The sequence below is a fragment of the Podarcis vaucheri genome (assembly GCF_965113315.1).
Source record: "Podarcis vaucheri genome assembly, chromosome: 11".
Taxonomy (NCBI): Eukaryota; Metazoa; Chordata; class Lepidosauria; order Squamata; family Lacertidae; genus Podarcis; species Podarcis vaucheri.
The window spans coordinates 307,708-327,238 of NC_138749.1; the positions used below are offsets into that span (position 1 = coordinate 307,708).

The 19,531-nt window shown below is 56.4% G+C and overlaps 1 protein-coding gene across 1 annotated transcript; it reads left to right on the forward strand.

The window, feature by feature from the left end:
• The first annotated feature begins 47 nt into the window (after positions 1 to 47).
• On the forward strand, positions 48 to 18,738 carry RGP1 (RGP1 homolog, RAB6A GEF complex partner 1). The gene is made up of 8 exons (XM_082242154.1): positions 48 to 233; positions 6,143 to 6,279; positions 6,435 to 6,518; positions 7,123 to 7,272; positions 7,374 to 7,520; positions 9,121 to 9,248; positions 9,364 to 9,541; positions 10,191 to 18,738. Exons 1-8 carry the CDS (start codon positions 118 to 120, stop codon positions 10,418 to 10,420), a joined length of 1,170 nt encoding a protein of 389 aa, XP_082098280.1. The 5' UTR covers positions 48 to 117; the 3' UTR covers positions 10,421 to 18,738.
• The last annotated feature ends 793 nt before the right edge of the window (positions 18,739 to 19,531 follow it).

Genomic DNA, 19,531 nt, shown 5'->3' on the forward strand with positions numbered 1-19,531 from the left:
CGAAGGCAGGCAGGCAGGGTGGGCGGGGCCTCGGGCGGGCGCTTCCGAGGACAGCCGGTCGGGTCCCCGCGGCGCTCTCCCCTCCCGGACGCCTGGGTCCCTCGCCCCCCGCCGGCCATGATCGAGGTGTCGGCGGCGCTGCTCCGCGGGGCGGTCTTCCTGGCCGGGGAGCCCCTCGAGTGCCTGGTCACGCTGCGCAACCCGCTGCCGCCCGACGCCACGTCCGCCTCCAGGTAGAGCCCCGAGGGGGCCGGGGAGGGGGGCCGAGGGCCGGGCGGGGAGGAGGCTGCGGGGGGCCGGGAAACTCCTCCGTCGCCTCCGCCTTTTGCACGAGAAGCGCGCAGAGCGAGCGAGATGCGCAAGCGAGGAGCCGAAGGGCGCCTGAGACGGAGCTGGTGGGCGCCCCGTCGGGGTGTCCAGGGGCGCTTTTCTATAAGCAGAAAAGGAACGAGCTGCCGCTAAGCTATTCTCTTCTTTTCCACATGGTCTAGTCCAGGCTTCTTCCTCAAGCTCGGCCCTCCAGGTGTTTTTGGCCTACAACTCCCATCATCCCTCGCGAGCAGGACCAGTGGTCGGGGATGATGGGAATTGTAGTCTCAAAACATCTGGAGGGCCGAGGTTGAGGAAGCCCCGTCTAGTCCTTTCCCCAGCGCCGGATGGACATATAAGCTCAACAAGCTCTAGCTTAGGGCCCCACTCTCTTGGCCCCCCCAAAAAAAAAAATTAAAAGGAAAAAAACCTGGATGTGCATTTACAAAATAGAAGATAAAAAACAAATAGAAAAAACCTACATACAGCAACCGTCTTTTGTGTTTTGTAGGCTCCTATGAAGTAAGAAATGAGCCCCAACTGCTCCCTCAAATATCCCTGCTTTGCTCTTTTCTATATATAGGGTGCCCACATTCTGCATGTGCAAGTGGTTTTAGATACCTATTAGGTCCATAAATTACCATAAAGCATATATTCAACACACAAAAAACAGCAACAATTTGTTGTTGACAAAGGATAGCTGGGCCTCATCAAACCTAAATCTGGCCCTGCCCACCCCCCTCGTATTCTGAAGAGGGTCTCTTCCCCAGTCTTTGGAGAGTAGCTGGAAGCGGGGAGGCAGAAAAAGGTCCCCCTCTCCTTCCATTCTGCAGTTTTGATCTGAAATCTTAGGCCCAGTTTTGCACCCAGAGATAAGAAACTGCTCCTCACGCAAATGAAATTCCCTGCTGCAAAATGCGCCTCGAACAAGGGGAGTTTTGCAGGCAGATGAGAGCGAAAGCGCGGAGGCCAAAGGGCTCTTTGCTTCTTCCTGGTTGATGGTGCTTCTAGCCAATGGATGAAGCCGTCTCAATGATTGACATTCAGGAAGGTGGATCCAGCCAATTAGGCAAAGAGAAGATGAGTATGAAACGCCCATTATATAGAGAAGGAACTTGTAATTTTCTGCTGGTTTTTGCTGGTGGAGCAATAGCAAAGCAATTCAAAGAGGTCCGGGACTGAGTGTAAATTCAGTTCATACTCTTTTCAATTCTTGAGTTTATTTCACCCCAAAAGAATATTTTTCTGAGATTGTAAACATTTAAAAAAATTCTCTGCCAGGGCAGATCAAGTCCCATCATTGTAGGGCTGTGGCTGAGCGAGTGTGCAAGGAAATCCAGTGCGGGTCTCCCAGTTTAGGGCAGGGCATGTCCAGTGTTGGCATTTTTTGGGGGAGGGGGGTGCAGAGTTGATTGCATCAGCAGTGCCATTCAGAAAGGGCTTGCTGGGGGGGTGGGAGGCTCCCTGTGGGTTGAAAGTGCAACCTGGATGCTGGGCTGACTCACTGAGAAAGGGTGGGTCACAGAGGTAGAGGGGTCCCCAGGGGTCTTCTAGTCCAACCCTCTGCAGGGCAAGTTTCTGAGTGGGCAGGTCTACCCGCCAGACCTCACCCCTGCTCAGCCACCACATTTTCCCGAAGGGGTGGGCCTGTCTTCTGATGCTAGTTAGGAGCGTTTGTGGGGAGCGTCGACACCCCCTTGAAAGCAGGGGCTCATGTCCTCCTTGGGGCTTCCCAGAAGAGGCACCGTGAGCTCAGGCCGCCTGGAGAACCGGATTCTGGACTGGACAGATCCAGTGCAGGGATCTATTTATTTAAAGGATGGGATCAGTGGGGGAGACCCGTGAGTCAAGTCAGGCCAGGCAGGGAGTTGGGGGTCTTGCCAGGCCTTGGCTCACTGACCGGATGCGCTGAGGTCCAGGGAGGCTCCTTGCCCCTCCCAGCCGCGTGGCCAAAGGCTGCAGGACTCTGAGGCAGGGCTGGGGAGCTGCGGCTTTTGTGCTCCATGGCCTCGGGGCTCTCTTCCTGAGCCTGGCGCCAGGCCCCCTCCGCAGGGTTGGCGCTGCCTCTTGTGCCAGAGGGAGGCTAAATAAACATTAGAAAATTGTCCAGTAGCACCTTCGAGACCAACTACGTTTGTTTTGGGTCTAAGCTTTCGTGTGCATGCACAGTTCTTCAGATGCACACAAAAGATTAGACCCAGAACAAACTTAGTTGGTCCCGAAGGTGCTACTGGACAATTTTTAATTTATTAATTTATTTTGACTGCGTCAGACCAAGACGGCTACCTGCCGGAATCGAGAGAGGGAGGCTGTTCTTGAGGCTGCCCCAACAACTGATGCAATGCTTTATGTGGCAATTGAGCAGTCACAGGTGAACCTGGGAGCAGTTAAGGACTTGGGAAAGTACAGTCCTGTACAGATAAGTGCGGAAAGTACACAGAGATCCATTAAGGCTTCCCCACCCAGTTCAGAGCAGCCAGGAGCGCCCTCTCCCCCCCCCCCACTGGCTGTGCCAGCCTGGGCTCCATTTTGCTGCATTGCCACAGGCCTTTAAGGTTGCCATTCTGCCTGCTCTGTGCCCATGCTGCCGGGGGTGGCAGTGGCAGCAGCAGGCAGAAGGGGGCCCGCATCCCCTCAGGAGGAGGGGGTCCTCTTCAGGCTTCCTCTGGGTGGCCTTCGCCCAGCCGCCCTGTCCTGGAAGATGCTGCTCTCCTCAGAAAGGCGTTCCGTGGGTGTTTGGTTGAGCCCGGCCTGTGCGTGCCAGCTGGATTGGCAGCCCTCCCCTGCCCTGCCCTCCCGCTTTGGGCCTCAGGCCCTGACGTGCGGTGGCTGCCTTCCTTGTCACCTACCAGACCCGAGAGAGATGCTTCTCCACGGCCGGCCGGCCGGCCTGCTTATGCGGTGAAGCTGGCTTGACCAGTCTGGACACTTTTCTTGAGGTCCTCAGGCCGGGTCTTTGTTTTTCAGCCGGCTGGCCTGTGCGGGCTGTTGATGGGCTTTGCGGCTGCCACGCCTGCATCACAGGGGGCTGGACTAGATGACCGCAGGATCCCGCCCAACTCTGTGTCTGTTAAATCTGTGTGGTGCAGAAAGGAGACACCCAGCAAGGGAGGGCAGCAGGTTGGGTTGGGTGCCCAGGAGAATAAGAACCATAGTCAGCCCCCCCCCCATCCGACTGGGCTGCTCTCATGCGCTCCTGCTGGTTTTTCTCCTCCCAGTCATCTGGAGCCGGCATGAACCGGGCAGCCATCTCCTGGAGCCTGAGGGTGGGGGGCAGTCAAGTGGGGGAAGGGCTGGCCCAGACCCTCTTTGCTTCTGCCAATCTCCCGGGGCACATCCTGGCCACCCCAAAGGGAGCAGCTGTGGCAGCCAAGTGGGTCTGCCCTCCCGGGTGCAGCTCTGGCTTGCTGTGGCCTGGCAAAGCCCTCCTTCTGTGGCCTCTCGGGACCCCCGCCTTCCCCCCACTTCCATTTGATGCAGAAATGGTTGTTTTATTTACGGGGTTTTGATTTTGATCTTTTGGTCAGAAAGACCTTCAGAGTGGCTAATGGCAAAGTAATTAAAAAGCAGCTCATAGCAGCAGGACAAGGACCCCAGCGGCCGTGGGGGGAGTCCCTGGCAGAGCGCGGAAGGCAAGGAGAAGCAGACTTTTGGAGCTTTTGGTCCATGGTCTCCAATATCTGCCAGGCGCTCCTTGCGGCTGGGGTGCCTGTGGCCAGGCCCATTTTCAGTGGCTGGCACCCCAGGCCAAACACACCCCGTTTCTGCCTCGGCTGGAGCCTCCTTTGTGAGGGGGACCCTCCAGGCGCACCCCCAGGTGAGGAACCAGGTGCTGGTGGTTTCAAGGCAGCCTGTGAGTGGAATCCAACTGTGGTCTCCCTGGTGGGTGACTTGTGCTGGGAGATGGGCAGCGGGAAGGGGACCCCCCCCCCCAGTTCTCCTGGACCTCTCAGTGGCTGGGACCAGCTTGGTGCAGTGCCAGGGGGGCTCTGGGGCTGCCTGGTGAGCGCTGCAGCCCATAGTCGCCTGGCAGAACAAGCTTGTGGCTCTCCGCTCACTCTGGGGTGCCACAAGCGTCCTTCCTGTCTCCTGCGCTGCGGAACCTTTCTGTGAAAGTGCTCCCATCTTTGAGTCTCTATGTGGAAGGAAACAGAATGGGTTGTGAAAAGGAAAGAACTTTTCACCTCTTTACTGCAGCCCAGGGCTGTGTTTTCGAATCCTGGAAGACCTTTAATCTTGATAATTTGGATTTCTGGCATTCCAGGGTTTGGCAAGTTGCCCTTCTTGAAAAGGGTGCAGCTCGAATGACTGGTTTTTAATATGACTTTACTTTCTATACAAAAATTGAGGCACGCAAGTCACCCACTGTCACCTGTATAAGCTAATTTCTGGCGCATTTAAGACCATATTGAACCTTTAATCGGAATAATGGTGCAGCTTTACAGCCAGAGGATACTCTCATTTTTATAACGAATTGTAAAGGGGACCCTTGTATGAGTTAATACTTTATTATCCCTTTGGAGCTGTCCTCTGTTTTTGTACTTATGCCCTTCTGGGCTGTGACGTTTTATGGTTTGGAGTCTTGATTATTTAGGTTATTGGTCAAATTTGCACTTTTTTTTGTTTTGTTAATAAATAGTAGAAGTCCCGGAAAGTGTTAGACAGAGGGGCTGGCAGGCCAGGTGACCTTGTCCTCCACCATCAGGAATTTTTGGAGCGTTGTTTTCCAAGCATGCACAGCCAGGGCATTTCCCCTCTTCTCCCGCTTGGGCCAGCCGGTCACCTCCACTCCAGGCCCCATTTATTCTTGAGGGGCATCTTGTGGCCTCAGACCCTCCGTGGCTTTTGAAACCTGCCCAGGTTTGTGAGTAATGTGGGAACAGATCACCTGGGGGTGATCTAGATAGTTAGGTTCCTCATCACAAGGTTTGTGTTCTTTTCCTACCTGGTGTGCGGTGCTGGGAAGGGAGGAATAGGGGCTGGGGTTCCTCCAGACACCACAGGAACATGGTCTAGGGGGTCCTCTACCCCCAAGGGGTCTGGAAAGCGCTGGGTTCCAGCTTGCCAGCCTTTTTCCTGGGAAGAGGCAGCAGAAAGCCCTGAGCTGTCCGGGTGGAGGGACTCCTCTGCAGAGAGCAGGCACTGGTGGGGGGGGGATGGGTGAGCACACTGCCCCCAGCACCATTGGGGAGGGGGGGTACCATCGCGGCTGCCCCCCCAGACACGTGCTGTGCACCCCCCATTGTGTTGGGCACCATGCCCCCAGGACGCAAGCCACGCCCCTGCGGGCAACGTGCCATGCCCCCACCTGCTCTCCGCCCCGGTGCCAGAGCATGCAGCTTCACCATTGAGAGCAGGTGGCACTTTCAGATCTGGAAAATCTGAATGAACGAGGAAAACACACAGACACCCCTGAGCTGGGATGTCTTTCAGGCTGCGCTTGCCTTCTCTCACCACGGAGGAGAGGGCCACCGATGTCTCCTAGTCAGAACAGCTGTGCGCTGCCTCCCTGGTTAGAGGCAGGAACACTTCTGAATCCCACATGCTGGAAACCAAATCGCAGACTCCTGGAAGGGCCCCCGAGGGCCATCTAGTCCAACCCCCCAATGCAGGACTCTCCGCTCAAGCACCAGGAGGGGAGGGAGTTGCTGTTCTGCTCCAGTCTTCTTTGGGGGTTTCCCATCCTAGGCACCTGGCTGGCCAGTGTGAGAGCAGCATGCTGGACTGGGCGGGCCTGATCCAGCCGCAGGCTCTCCTCATGTTCATGGGCCTTCTTCCCCTGGGTCTCTGCTCCGTCTCCCTCACGACCTGCCCCCCTTTCTCCCCCCCCCAGTGAAATGCTGGCCTGGGCCAGCGCTCAGATCCACTGCCAGTTCCACGCCAGCGAGAGCCGGGTGGCTCTGCCCCCTTCGGAAGACAGCCGGCACGACGTCCAGGCCGAGAACGAGACGGTTTTTGTCCCCAACAGAGGTGAGGCTGAGCTCCTTCCTTGGCCTGGAGGAGGGGCAGGGCGGGGGGGGTCACTTGGGGGCCGGTGAGAAGGCAGGAGAGCCTGCCAGGGTGGCAGGAGGATGGCGGGTAGTCCTGGGCGTGAGTCTGTGCCCACGGCCCCTTTTGCCTTGCAGGGGAGCGGGGCCACTGCATCCTGTCCACCCCCCCAAAGATCCTCTTCTGTGACTTGCGACTGGATCCAGGAGAGTCCAAAACCTGTGAGTAGCCCCTTCTCGCCCGTCCTGTGGGGAAGGGCTCTGGGCTCCCCACACGCCAGCCCCACTTTCCCACTTCCATTGCCGCCCAGAGGTGATCTGGAAGAGGAAGCCAGGCAGTGGGGCTGAGAGCCCCAGGGGGAGGCCAGGGCAGCCCCAGCCCCACCTGACCCTGCATTGCCTCACGGGCTTCACGGCCCCAACCTGCCTGCTGCCCCCTCCCCCCAAAAAACAAAACCCGGCCTCTGCCTGGTTGGGGGTCTCTAAAAAGGTGGGGAAGGGGCATGTGGAAGACCCCCCCCCGGCGTGCTCAGATCTGCCCCCTGCTTTTCAGTGTTGGGGGGCTTGCTCAAGAAGGATCCCAGGGCACTTGGAAGCAACAAGAGGCCTTCTGGGGAGGCAGCCCCCTGGCCCTGGCTTGGAACTGGGCCCTTTCGGAGTCAGAATAAGAGTTGAAAGGGACCCCATGGGTCATCCATCCCACCCCGCTACAGTGCAAGGCTTTTTCATTTGCTCTTCTTCTCCTCCTGCCGGCTGCCCCTCCCACCCAGCCATGGGAGCCCAAACCCTTGGCGCTGAGGCTCACGCACGCCCCCCCTTTCCCCAGACTCGTACTGCGAGACGCTGCCGGTGGACGGCCCCCCCTCCTTCCGGGGGCAGGCGGTCAAGTATGTCTACAAGCTGACCATCGGCTGCCAGAGGGTCAACTCACCCATCAAGCTCCTGCGCGTCCCCTTCCGGGTGCTGGTGCTCCATGGTAAGGCGGGGGGGGGCTGTCCCTGCGCAGACCGGATTGGGGGGAGCACCTCTTGACGCCCCCTCCCCGCAAAACAGCCCATGCTGCCTCTCCCTCCGCAGGACTCAAGGACTACCAGTGCCCCCAGGACGAGGCCGTGGCCCCCTCCAACCCCTTCCTGGAGGAGGAGGAGGGGGCCAAGAAGGATTCCCGGCTGGCCGACTTGGCCACCGAGCTGCTGATGGCGGCCACCTCCAGAAGGAGCCTCCGTAAGTCACCTCACCCCCCGCCCCACTGCCCTGGGAGAGAAAGCCATTTGTCAAAAAAAGAAATCTAGGAAGAGCAGCATGAATAAACTGACGTGGTAATTGAAGGGTCTCCCCGAATGAGGGAAATGACCCTGTTGAAGGATCCTGTTGATGGAGTTGGATATATGCTCAGCATCTTTGAAGATCTATCTGCTGACTTCAAAGCCCAAAGAGAAAATGAGCAGAGCATCTTCCAAGCTCAATACAATGGAATAAAATTTCTCCTGCCCTGAAAATAAAGTTGAGAAACGGTAAAAAAGAAAGAAAGAAAAGCTATTTGCCATGTGACCAGGGTGGATTTGAATGAAATCATATCAGTTTAAATCAATTTGATTTCAATCATGATTTCAATCACTAGTCAGGAAGGAAGACTTGATTTCAATCCTTTTTTTTACAGAAAGACTCCTTCTTGCTGATATAATCATAATATTTACAACCAGATGAAGGTTTCCTTTTCAGAATAATAAATTTTCAGAGTAGTTTTTACAGTTACAGTGGTGCCTCGCAAGACAAAATTAATTCGTTCTGCGAGTTTTTTCGTCTTGTGAATTTTTCGTCTTGCGAAGCACGGTCAAGTTGCAACTGCACCTCTTCAAGCGGTTTTAAGAAAAAGAAAACAAACTTGCAAGACGTTTTCGTCTTGCGAAGCAAGCCCATAGGGAAATTCGTCTTGCGAAGCAACTCAAAAAACGAAAAACTCTTTCGTCTTGCGAGTTTTTCGTCTTCCGAGGCATTCGTCTTGCGAGGTACCACTGTATATCAAAAGTTACTGATTAGGTTATACTGTGAGAAATACCTAGACAGATAATTATGAAATTATAGTGAGGTTTAATAAGTTAACTGTTTATACTTGGGACAACTTTTCTGCTGTACTTTATTGGAAGGAGAAAAATAATAATTTCCTTAATAACGATTTATTTAACTAAAACAATAACATTATAGCATATGTATCCATGTTTGTTAACTGATGTGGTTAAACAATTTTAAAAAAAAACTTAGAGTGAGTTTTAGCACACATGAAAAACTTAAAACAAATCCTTATTTCCTGATGAATAGCTTTTGGACTATAATATAACTTAAATAGAAAGCTATATTTAGAAAGACTTTTCCTCCGAAAGCATTTTATTTTAAAAATCCAATTTAAATTTTTTAAAAAATCCAATTTAAATTATTATTTTTTAAATCATTGATTTTTATCCACCCTGCATGTGACTCCTGGAACTTAGGTTATGGGCACAAAAACAGAAAGTCTAGTCGCCAGGTTGCCCTTATTACAAGGGAGACTTGGAAAGTTCTTCCTGATATTTCGCTGGAATCCCCTTGGCGCCTTCCATCCCTTTGGTCTGGGCCTCCCCTTCGGAGCAGCAGAAAAGGAGCCGGCTGCTTCTTCCGTGCGGCTTAAGGTGCCCTTCATGCCACGGGGCACAGTGCCTCATTCAGCCACCGCACAAGAGACTGGTTTTCACTGGGCGGGGGGAGTGCAGCCGTGTTCAATTCCAGGTGGGGGCACACCTTTTTCTCTCCCGCCCCCCCAACTGAGTCCCCCCCCCTTTGCTCCCAGACTTGTACAACATCAGCAATTCCCGCGGCAAAGTGGGCACCTTCTGCATCTTCAAGGCCGTCTACAAGATTGGCGAGGACATTGTGGGCACCTTCAACTTCTCCGAGGGGGACATCCCATGCCTGCAGGTGAGGCTGGGGGGTGGGGGTGCCCTCCAGGATGGCAAAATGGGGGTGGGGGGGTGAGTCGAGGGTGTGGGGTGCCAGTCGGGTGCTCACCCGGCTTCTGCTCTCTGGCCGCTAGTACCTGGTGAGCCTGCAGACGGAGGAGCGGATCCAGGAGGCCTTCCAGCCCCGGCGCGGGCAGCCCGTCTCCTACAGCACCCACGCCCGCCACCAGGAGTCCTGTCTGCACACCTCGCACACCAGCTTCAGCCTGCCCATCCCGCTCGGCTCTGCCCCGGGGTTCAGCACCAACATCGGTGAGTCCTTCCAGGGACCGGGAGGGAGGGGCCAGGCAGCTTTGCAGGCATAAGGGGCGTGGGTGGGTCAAGAGAGCTGCTGCCAGTCAGTGCCCAGGGGGCAAAGCTGGGCAGTCCAGTACGCCAGCTCTGAGGCTGGTTCCTGTGCCCCTAAGCCAGAGGGGGCTGCTGCTGGAAGCACCTCCTTGACCCCCTCCCTGTACCAGCCACAAGCTGGCACTCTCCTGCCACCCCTGAACTGCAGAAAGCTGATGCCAGCCAGTGCCCAGTGGGCAAAGCTGGGCAGGCCAATACGCCAGCTCTGAAGCTGGTTCCTGTGTCCTTAAGCCAAGGCCACCTACAAAAGAGTCACAAAAAGGGGCTGCTGCTGGAAGCACCTCTTTGACACCCCCCCTGTACCAGCCACAAGCTGGCACTCTCCTGGCACCCCTGACCCATGGGCACCCCCTCCTCCCTGCCCCTTGGCTGGCTGTCACCCACTGACAGAGGGAGCCCCCAGATGTTCTCGCTTCCCTTGGTTTGAACAGAAGGGGGTCCTTGCTGGCCCCCAACACCCGGGAGCCAAGTGGGGGGTGGGGGTGAGTGGAGGGGGCTGTTCAGTGGGAGCAGCCCAGAGCGCCTCTGCTGATGGCCCCCCCCCTCTTTGCAGTGTCCCTGAAGTGGCGGCTGCACTTTGAGTTTGTGACGTCCCGCGAGGCGTCGCAGCGGCAGGCCCCCCCGGAGGGCCCCCCCTCGGAAGAAGCCTCCCGGTGGTCGGGGGTGGAGCAGATGGACGTGGACACCTTCAGCTGGGACCTGCCCATCAAGGTCTTGCCCACCAACCCGCTCCTGGCCTCCTCCGTCTCCCAGGTCCCGGGCGCCAACTCCCTCACCATCTGAGGGCTCCTCTGCGTGTCTGAGTGTCCTGTTCCTCCCTGTGTGGCCTCAGAGAGGCATGATCCTGATTTGGGGGGGGGGACGACCTTTGGCTGGAAGGTCTGCGGTGCAAGCGGGGGGGGGGCTCCAGCTGGGCTCCCTCCCTCTCCCGGCCCCACTCCCCGTCTGGCGTGTGAATTTCTCCCATGGAGAAGGGGGCGCTGCCTCCAACCTGCCCTTGTCCTTTTTTCCAGAGTGTCATGGGGGGGGTTACTATGGTGAAAAGCGGGAGGGGCTTCCCAGCTTCATCTCCCCCAATGCTGTGTTTTGTGTCTGTCGGTTAATAAAAATCTGCTGCAATGGCTGCCCCCCCCCATACTCTGCAGGTGCCATCCTTTGCCCAGGAGGGTGGGGGCCACGGGAGACCCTTCCCCTCCTGCCCATATCTCCTCCCCCCCCCGCAAGAAATCCACGGCACCAGAGCCTTTCTGCTGTTTCATGGGGTCTTTATTTGAAGAGTCAGACATGCCCTCTCTACGCCCTAAGGAAGAGCTTTGGCTGCGGATCGCGCCCATCTCTGGGTCAGGCCCAGCCCTCTTCCGTCATGGCCCCCCCCCTGCACAGAGTGGTCTGGACCCCTAGTTCTCTTTAGTGGTTCCCTTTAGTGGGTTTTTTTGGGGGGTGGGGGGCTTTGGCTGCTTAACAGAGAAGCCAGCAGACGGGGGGGGGGAGGGAGAAGAAGCTGGAAATGGGGGGCAGCAGCCCAGGACCTTCCACACCCCCTGGATATATTTGGGGATAAAAGCAGGCCCTATATCTGCAGGGCTGGGGAGCCAGCCAGACCCCCATTTCTGGGGGGATTCATGGCAAAGGTGTCTGATCAGGAGAGGGTCCGGGTGCTGGCAGCCTCCCCGCCTGGCATCTGGAGGAGGGAAGGGGCAAGGTGCCCACCCTAGGAAGCGGGCAGAGGTGGGCAGTAAGCAAAGCTGGGGGGAGGTCTTGCTCTACAGGTGCAGGGGGGGGTCCTCTGGTGATGGTGGCTAGCAAGACCCTCTTTCTTTCTTTCTTTCTTTCTTTCTGGGTGCCTCTGGCGCTGCTTCTGCCCCCCCCCTCAGCGCCTCGCTTCCAGGCTCTTCCTCCCCAGCCGGGCCGTGGCCCCCCCTCGGCTGCCGGGCTGCTGCTCAGGGGCCTGGCCTGACCCCCAGCTGGGCTCCAGGCTGTTCACGCAGGGCAGCCTCGGCCTGCCTTTCTGCACCAGCGAGATCTTGCAGGCCCGGGAGTCGTAGCGCGCTTCGCACCAGGCGGGGAAGTCGACCGGAGGCTGCAACCTGCGAGGAGGAGGAGGAGAGGGGGCAGTGAGAACATGGGGAGAGGCTGCCGGATCGGGCCCAGCCAGTCCAGTGGCTCTTGAGCTTCTCAGAGCAAAAGAACCCCCCTCGGCCTGCTCCCCCCCCCATGGCACTGTGGGCCTGATCCAGGCTCCCTGCAGCCACTGGATGGATGCTGAGGAGGCCCCAATCCTCCTCCTGCTTTCAGCCATGCAGCTCCCCTCCTTGGGGTGGTTGATGTGGGTGGGGGGCACGCTGGCCCCCCCACGGCCCTGTGGCTGATTTATAGGGGGGCCCTCGGGGGGGGGCTTGGCAGGGTGCGAGGAGGAGGAGGAGGCATCTCTCTCACACTCAACAACTGCCTCTCGGCTTGATCCTGCCATCCCTGCAAGGAGCTGAGCTGGGGCTGTGAAGGTCTCCACCCCCCCCCCACTTTGCACCCGCTAGGCTGGGCATGGGGGGGGCCATGGGGCTGGCTCTGTTCCCCCAGTGAGACCAGCGGGAAAGGATTCGAACTCTGCTCTCCCTGGCCCTCTGAGCGGCTGCGCCAGGCGGTCCCGTCCCCACTCAGAAACGGGGGTCAGACTTCACCCCTCCTTGGGCAGGTGGGTTTCTTCTCAGTGAGCCCCTCAAAGAAGTGTAGAGTTGGGGGGGGGACCACGAGGGTCATCCAGTCCAACCCCCTTCAGTGCAGAATTTATTTTGCCCATCGTGGGGCAAGTCTCTCGCCCCTGAGATGAAGAGTCCCGTGCTCTCCTAGACTCGACATCTCCTCAGATCCCGGGCTCAAATCTGCTCAGACAGCAACACCAGGTCCCAATCCCTGACTTTTGCTCGCCTCTCCCTGCTCTTTCCTGTGCCCCAGAAATGACCCCTTTGCTTGGCCTTGTCCCCGGGTGCCGCCATGCCAGGAGAGCCTGGAGCAAGGATGCCTCAGGGGCCAGGACCCCATTTTCACCCTTGGGGGGCCGCTTCCAGGCGCCTCACCTGCCCGGGCCCCTTCCAGGTGTGGAGCTGCTACTTGGGGGGGGGGTCTCCTTGCGTTTCTCCTCCCAGACACGTGCCCCCTCCCTGCTCCTTGCAGCCCACATGCACCCCCCGGCCCAACTCACGTGTCGCAGCAGCCCACGCCAAGGGGGTCCAGGCAGAAGCACTTGGAGCAGTTGGCATCCTGCCAGGACTCTCCGGGCCCAAAGTGTTTTTCCTTGTAGAGGCAGGGGGCTGGAAGGAAGGAGGGAGGGCGGTCAGGGAGGAGGGCTGGCGCAGGATCTGGCCCTCGGCTCTGCCAGCTGCGTTCTCACCCAGATCCCGGCCGAGCGGGGAGCCCGTGAGTGCTCTTGGGCCACTGCCAGTCTCCTCCTGCCTCTCTAGAATCAGGCGTGTAGGGTGGCAAGGGGAACCCAGGGGTCATCCAGCCCAACCCTCTGCGATGCAGCACTCTCGGCTGGAGGAGCCCTAAGAGACGGCCGCCTGGCTCTGCTTAAAAACCTCCATGGAAGGAGCGTCCGCCATCCTCCAGGGGAGCCCGTTCTGTGGTTGAGTCACAAGGGTCTTCCCAAGGTTGAGTCTGAATCTGCCCCTTTGCCATTTGAAGATTTATTTATTTTTAGAAAATAATTTTTATTAAATTTTGCAGTTTTGTATTCATCACCACAACATTGTTCACAAAAAGAAAAGACGACACCCCCAGATACAGGCCCGTCCCCACAACTTCCCTCAACTTTCTCTTCTGTTTTCTTGCAAATTTACTTCTCCTGCTTGTTTAATTGCCTTTTAATACAGCTTTCTTAAAATAACAATAAAATGTTACTATATTCTTATCATTATTATACCTTGATTGTTCTCTAATTGCCTCTAGACTCTATTTCAATTATTACCATACATTCTCTGCCTTGATTTTGTTGATTGTAAGGGCTCACTACTCAAAGCCTGCTAGTGAGTCCATTTCCTTGCAATATTTCTGTACATTTGAAGATTAGTGCTAGCCTAGGTAGCCTCAAGGCTGCGTAGCCCAAGGGCGCCTGATGGCCCTTCCTGATCTTCCAGTCTCTCAAGGCCAGTCACATGGAGCAATATTGTTTTCTCCTGTGCTAGATGGTAGGACTCGAACCCAAGTTACAAGAAAGGAGGTTCCGACTCAACATCAAGGGAAACTTTCTGGTGGCAAGAGCTGTTTGACAGAGGACCCTTCCTTGGGGGTTTTTGAGCAGAGGTCGGGTGACCCTCTGCCACGGATGCTTTAGTTGAGGTTCCTGCGCTGAAGTGGGGTTGGACTGGATGACCTTTGGGGTGACCTCCACAATTCTCTGTTGTCCCTCCCCTTGGCCCCCCGCCTGTTTCCCCCACGGCCGCCTCACCTTGCGCATGGAAGTAGCAAAGGGCCCTTGCTCCTGGCAGCTGGAGCAGGAGCGCGAGGAGCAGGCAGCCCCTCAGGGGGGCCCAGAATGCCGCCGCTGCCCCCAGCCTCGCCTTCGCAGACATCGTGGGGCTTCCCGTGGGTCTCTGGACTAGGCTGCTTCTCCTCCTGCCTCGGTCTCCCTGCGGAATGTCTGCCCCACAGGTGCTTATAAAGGGGAGCTTTATGGGCCTGGCCTCCGGCTGCTCTCCCTGGCAAAGTGGCAAAGCTCATTTCCTGGTCGGAGGCACGAAAACAAGAGGTGGGACGGGGATTTTTTAACAAGCTGCGAAAAGCTGATTCATGCCCTCCGGGAAGGCCTCCAGTTGGGAGCCCCAGAGGGGGTGCCCTGCGGGGCATCGAGGTAACTCTCCTGTGACCCCTCCACCACGGGGGGAAGAAGCCAGCCAGGCCTCCCTCCTCCTGGCAGGGACGTAAGGGGAGCCTGCAGCCGGATCAGGGCCATTGCCCACCTCGCCCAGCATCCTCTTCTCCCAGTGGAAGACCACCAGCAGGATTCATGCGCAGGAGCCACGCTCTCCCCTCCTGCCATTTGCAGCAGCATCGCTTCCTCCTCTGGGGCCTGGGATGCAGATGCGCACAGCTGCACATCACCTCTGAGGAAGCCAGCGCCCACGGGCACAGAGGGGCATGGATCTTGGGCCAGGTGTTGGGCTGGTTAACGTTCCGCAGCCTTTGAAATGTGCATGGGAGGGAGAGCATTGGCCCGTATTGCTTTTGTTTTATTATGTATCTTGTGTTTTCATTTTGTATTTTTATGTTGGTAACTGTCCTGTGATCTGATGGTGGTATACAAATTTGGTAAATAAAATAATAGTAGGTTTTTTGGGGGGACAGCGCATGGAATCAAGCCCAGAACCAAACTGAGGGCCAGCAAAGGCCTCTCAATGCTGCCCCCTTCATAGCCACCACATTCGGCACTGGCAGATGTTTGGTTCAGGAAGAATCTCTTGTCTGCTTCCCTTCTGTCCTGATGACAATGATTGGCGGCTCATTTCAGTTCCTTTTGAGAAGTAAGAGCCATTTGACAGTGGAACAGGCGACCTCGGGAGGAGATGGTGGCGTCTCCTTCACTGGAGGCTGAGAAGCAGAGGTGGGGCGGCCATCTGCCATGGATGCTTGAGCTGAGATTCCTGCATTGCAGGGGGGTGGGCTGGATGACCCCCGGGGTCCCTTCCAACTCTACACTTCTAGGATTCTGTGACTCTCCTTCACTGGAGGCCTTTAAACAGATGGAGTGGCCCTGCATCAGGGATCCTTGAGCTGTGATTCCTGCATTGCAGGGGGTTGAATTAGATGGCCTTTGGGGGTCCCTTCCAACACTGATTTTATGGCCTGAATTCCTTGGCTGTGCCCTTTTGGGGGGATGCAGCGTGGCAGCTCTGTGTCGCTCTGTTGGGGCTCCTCTTGGCTCCTCTCTTCCCACCCTCTCCCTGCCTGGCTGTCCTCTCCTTGCTTGGCACCTTTCCTGCCTCTCCTGCCCCCCTCCTCCCTATCTCTCTGCCCCATAGCATCACCCAGGCCCCTCCTGGACTCCTTGCTCCACTGCACATCCCAGTGGCCAAGCCTCTGCCACAGCAATGGCAGCAAGATGGTGGGGCAACCCCCCCCCATTGGGAATTTAATGCCAGAGGACGAGGTGGGCTTCCCTATCCCATAGCACTTGAGGGCCGCCCCTCTCTGGCATGGCTGAACTGCTGGGAGAAAGGGAGGCAGTGGGGGGGGTCTCCCCCCAGCTCTCTTGCAGCCCCATGTGCCCCTCTCTGATCTCTGCAGGCAGCCTTTGAAAAAGGCAAGGCAAGGGCCCTGGGTGGGCGCCCTGGGCAAGGGGGCATCGCAGCTGCCAGCAGGAGGGCAAACCTCTGTTCGACCCCCAGGGCCAGGCTGGCAGCTGCTGCGCAGGAAGCAAACAGGATGCAGGATTCCGGCTGGCAGCGGGCACTGCCAAGAGATCCCCATGCCAAGGCAGTACTGCCAGTGCTGTTTTAGGCATGGAAGGGGCTTGGCTCCGGAGCCCAAAATCTTGGGGTGTTTTCTCTGCAAACACCAGCAGGTTCCAAGAACCGCTCGCTTTGGGGCTGGGCGGCTTCCAAGGGCCACCTGGGCCAAGAGCAAAGTCCCAAGACTCTGCCCCCAGGCCAATGGGGGGGGAGGCCTCCCTGGGTGCCCTTCTCCTCGCCCCAACAGCTGGGAGCAGCCGCTCCCTGGGGAGTTGGCAGGGCCAGGCTCCCTCCTTCCCAGGAGCACCATTCTCTTACTGCCCCCTCCGCCTGGCCTGGCCTGGACCTCCTGTGGCTCTTGAGACCCAGAGGGTGGGAGCCGCTGGAGAAGGAGCCCTTTGCTGGGCTGGAGAGGCACCATTGCCATGAGCTGCCCATTGGCTGCTTTGTGTGAGGGAAGGGCAGGGGGGCCAGCTCTGCCTGGGGCAAGAACATGCTGTGGGGCAGCTGCAGCTGGGGCAGCGAGTCGGTGGAGGTGGTCCCAGCAGCTGAGTCGGAGCCCTCCAGGTGAGAGGAAGCATCCCTGAGCAAATGAGGAGAAAGATGGTGGTGGAAGTTGCATGGCTTTTGGATGTGCAAGGTGGCCTCTGCAAAGTGGGCCCCAGCTCCGCCCAGGGTGGCCGGAAGGGAGCAGGCAAGCGCCAAGGGCGGCCACAGAGACTGAGGCCACAAAGACTTTCCCCTGAGGCTGCTGCTTTTGGGCTCCCTGAGAGGCAGTGTGGGGTGAGGAGTCCAACTTGAGAGGCAATGGGGGAGTCTCCTGAGACAACAAGAACACAGGAAGAGCTTGGTTGCTGGGTCCAGTCCTGCCCCCCAGTCTCGCCGTGGCCACAGATGCTCTTCTGAGAAGTCCTCAGGCCAGACCGGAGGGCCAGCTGTGCCCTCTCATCCTGTGGTTTCCAGCAGCCCCTGGGATTTCAACAGGGCCGGCCTCAGAGCTACCAGCCGCCTAAAGGCCTCCCATGTTGCGCCCCTTTTCAAAGCCTAGGGGGACGGGTTCTGGTCATTTTGGGGGGCCTGATATGCCTCCTGCTCAAACTGGCCACCAGAGTCAAAAGTGCAATGGTATTGGTATGAATTTTTTTTTAAAAAATGTTTTTATTTAATATTTGAAGAACTAGCAAACAAATTTAACAAGATACAACTTGACGGTGGTTCCATCAATGTTGAAAATGTTCCCAGTGAGTTCCAAAGTAGCCTTAAGATGTCTAGCATAACAAAGCATTGCAATTTCACAAGTGTTGGTGCTGACCTTTACAGCCCTAAAAGGCTTTGGTCCAGGAGACCTGAAGGAGTGTCTCCACCCCCATCATTCTGCCCGGACACTGAGGTCCAGTGCTGAGGCCTTCTGGTGGAGAGAAGTGAAGTTACAGGGAACCAGGCAGAGGGCCTTCTCGGTAGTGGCACCCGCCCTGTGGAACGCCCTCCCACCAGATGTCAAAGAGAACAACAACTACCAGACTTTTAGAAGACATCTGAAGGCAGCCCTGTACAGGGAGGTTTTTAATTTTAATTATGCTTTTATATTTGTTGGAAGCCATCCAGAGCAGCTGTGGCCACCCAGTCAGATGGGCGGCATATAAATTATTACTGTTATTTTTATCCAATAGCCCTCTCCTCTATGAATGTGTCCCATCTTCTGTTGAACTGCGACAAAGTCATCTAGGTTGGTGGCCATCACTGCCTCCTGTGTAAGGGGAATGACAACGACAACAATAACGATAATAATAATATCTATACCACCGTTCATCCATAGTAACAAAACAACCCCCAATACCAACCCCCCCCCAAGTTTATAAGGCCATAGAATTCCCTGGTATAACTATTTCTCCTCTGCCCAAGATGCCTCCCTCTTTGTGAGCGCACTGTGCTTTCCAGAGCAGCCTGGCAGCCATGCCCATTCCCTTTCCACTCCCTGTGACCCTCTGCGTGGAAGCGGGCCGTGCCCTCCTTGCCCCCCAGGCCGGGACCTTTGCCCTCTTCCAGAGATTGGTGGGACGTGACAGGAAAGACCCCGGGAGTTCAGGGCCTTGGACTCTGGCACCGGCTGCCCAGGCAGGAAAATAGCCGCCTCCGCGTGTCAGGAGGGGCGAGCGGCTGGCACCCCATAAATCCTCTCTAGCAGGTGCTTTGCAGGCTCTGCGAGGAAATGAGCGCATGATGGTGCTTCCTGTGTGGTGACTCAGAAAGAGTCCCGGGAGAGCGCCTCTCCTTCCCGGCCAGGGAGGGGGCTCCAGGAAAGTGCCACTCACCTGGCAGAGGGGATGCCCCTGGGAAGTGGGGGGGTATTATTACTAGAGCAGTCAAGTGCAACCTTTCCCTGTTGCCTGGAATGGACACCCAGGGGAAGGTGACTGGAGCTTCCTCCTCTTGTGTGTGACCAGGTCGATGGGGATGACCCTGGCTGACCAGACCAAAGGGCTGCCCACGCAACCATCTCTCTCTCCGACTCTGGGACTCTCCTGGCTCTCAGCCAGTGCATAGGATGGAGCCCACAAGCAGAAAGCAGAAAGATGTAGCTCACACAAGATAAAGCCTGCCTTCAGATTCCTGCTGTGAACTGAATGTAAATAAAACACTATTCTTACTTTTAAAGAAGGCTGTGTAGTTCTGTTATTATTTTAAGAGGGAAATAAAAGGGGAAACCTACCAGGAACAAGCCAGACTGGATTGCTTAATTAAAGGATTCTAATGAATCATCAACCTGCTTCCAATAGGTTTACAATATTACGATAATCTTTAAGATTGTCATTGTCCCACACAGGACAATGAAATTGAAAAAAATCTACATCAGACATTCAAAACCAACAAGCCTGCTATCCCAGCTGTCCCAGCCTGGTTAACCCCCTAAAAACTCTGACGCCCCATAATTAATTACAATATACTCCCATAGAGACTGCCTTACACAGCATTTAAAACCCAAATCGCATTTGGATAGACTGTTTCTCAGGCGGCTAGTCCTAGTCTTTATAACCCTGTACCTTTCTTCCAGAAGGCAGAAGCTGAAAGAGATCATTTCCGGGGTTCGCACTATCCTGTGCGATCTCTGCAGCTTTCTTATGGCACCTGGAAGCATAGATTTGATCTAAGGTGGGAAGAGTGCACCCAATTATTCTCTCCGCAGTCTTTACAACCCTGGACAGCATTGTTTTCCCCCTGACCGTGCAGCTCCCAAACCACACACACAGACCATAAGTTAATGCACTCTCAACAATGCAATGGTAAAATGCCACCGACAGGTCATTTGAGAGATTGCAAAGGGAGTGTGCTCTGCTGTTTACCCACTGGAGTGAGCGAGGAGGGATCATATCAAAGCACTATCTCTTCTCCCTACCTTCCTTAACATTCCCACAGGAAGGAGCGGGAGGGGTGCTTTGGGTGCAGCAGCAAG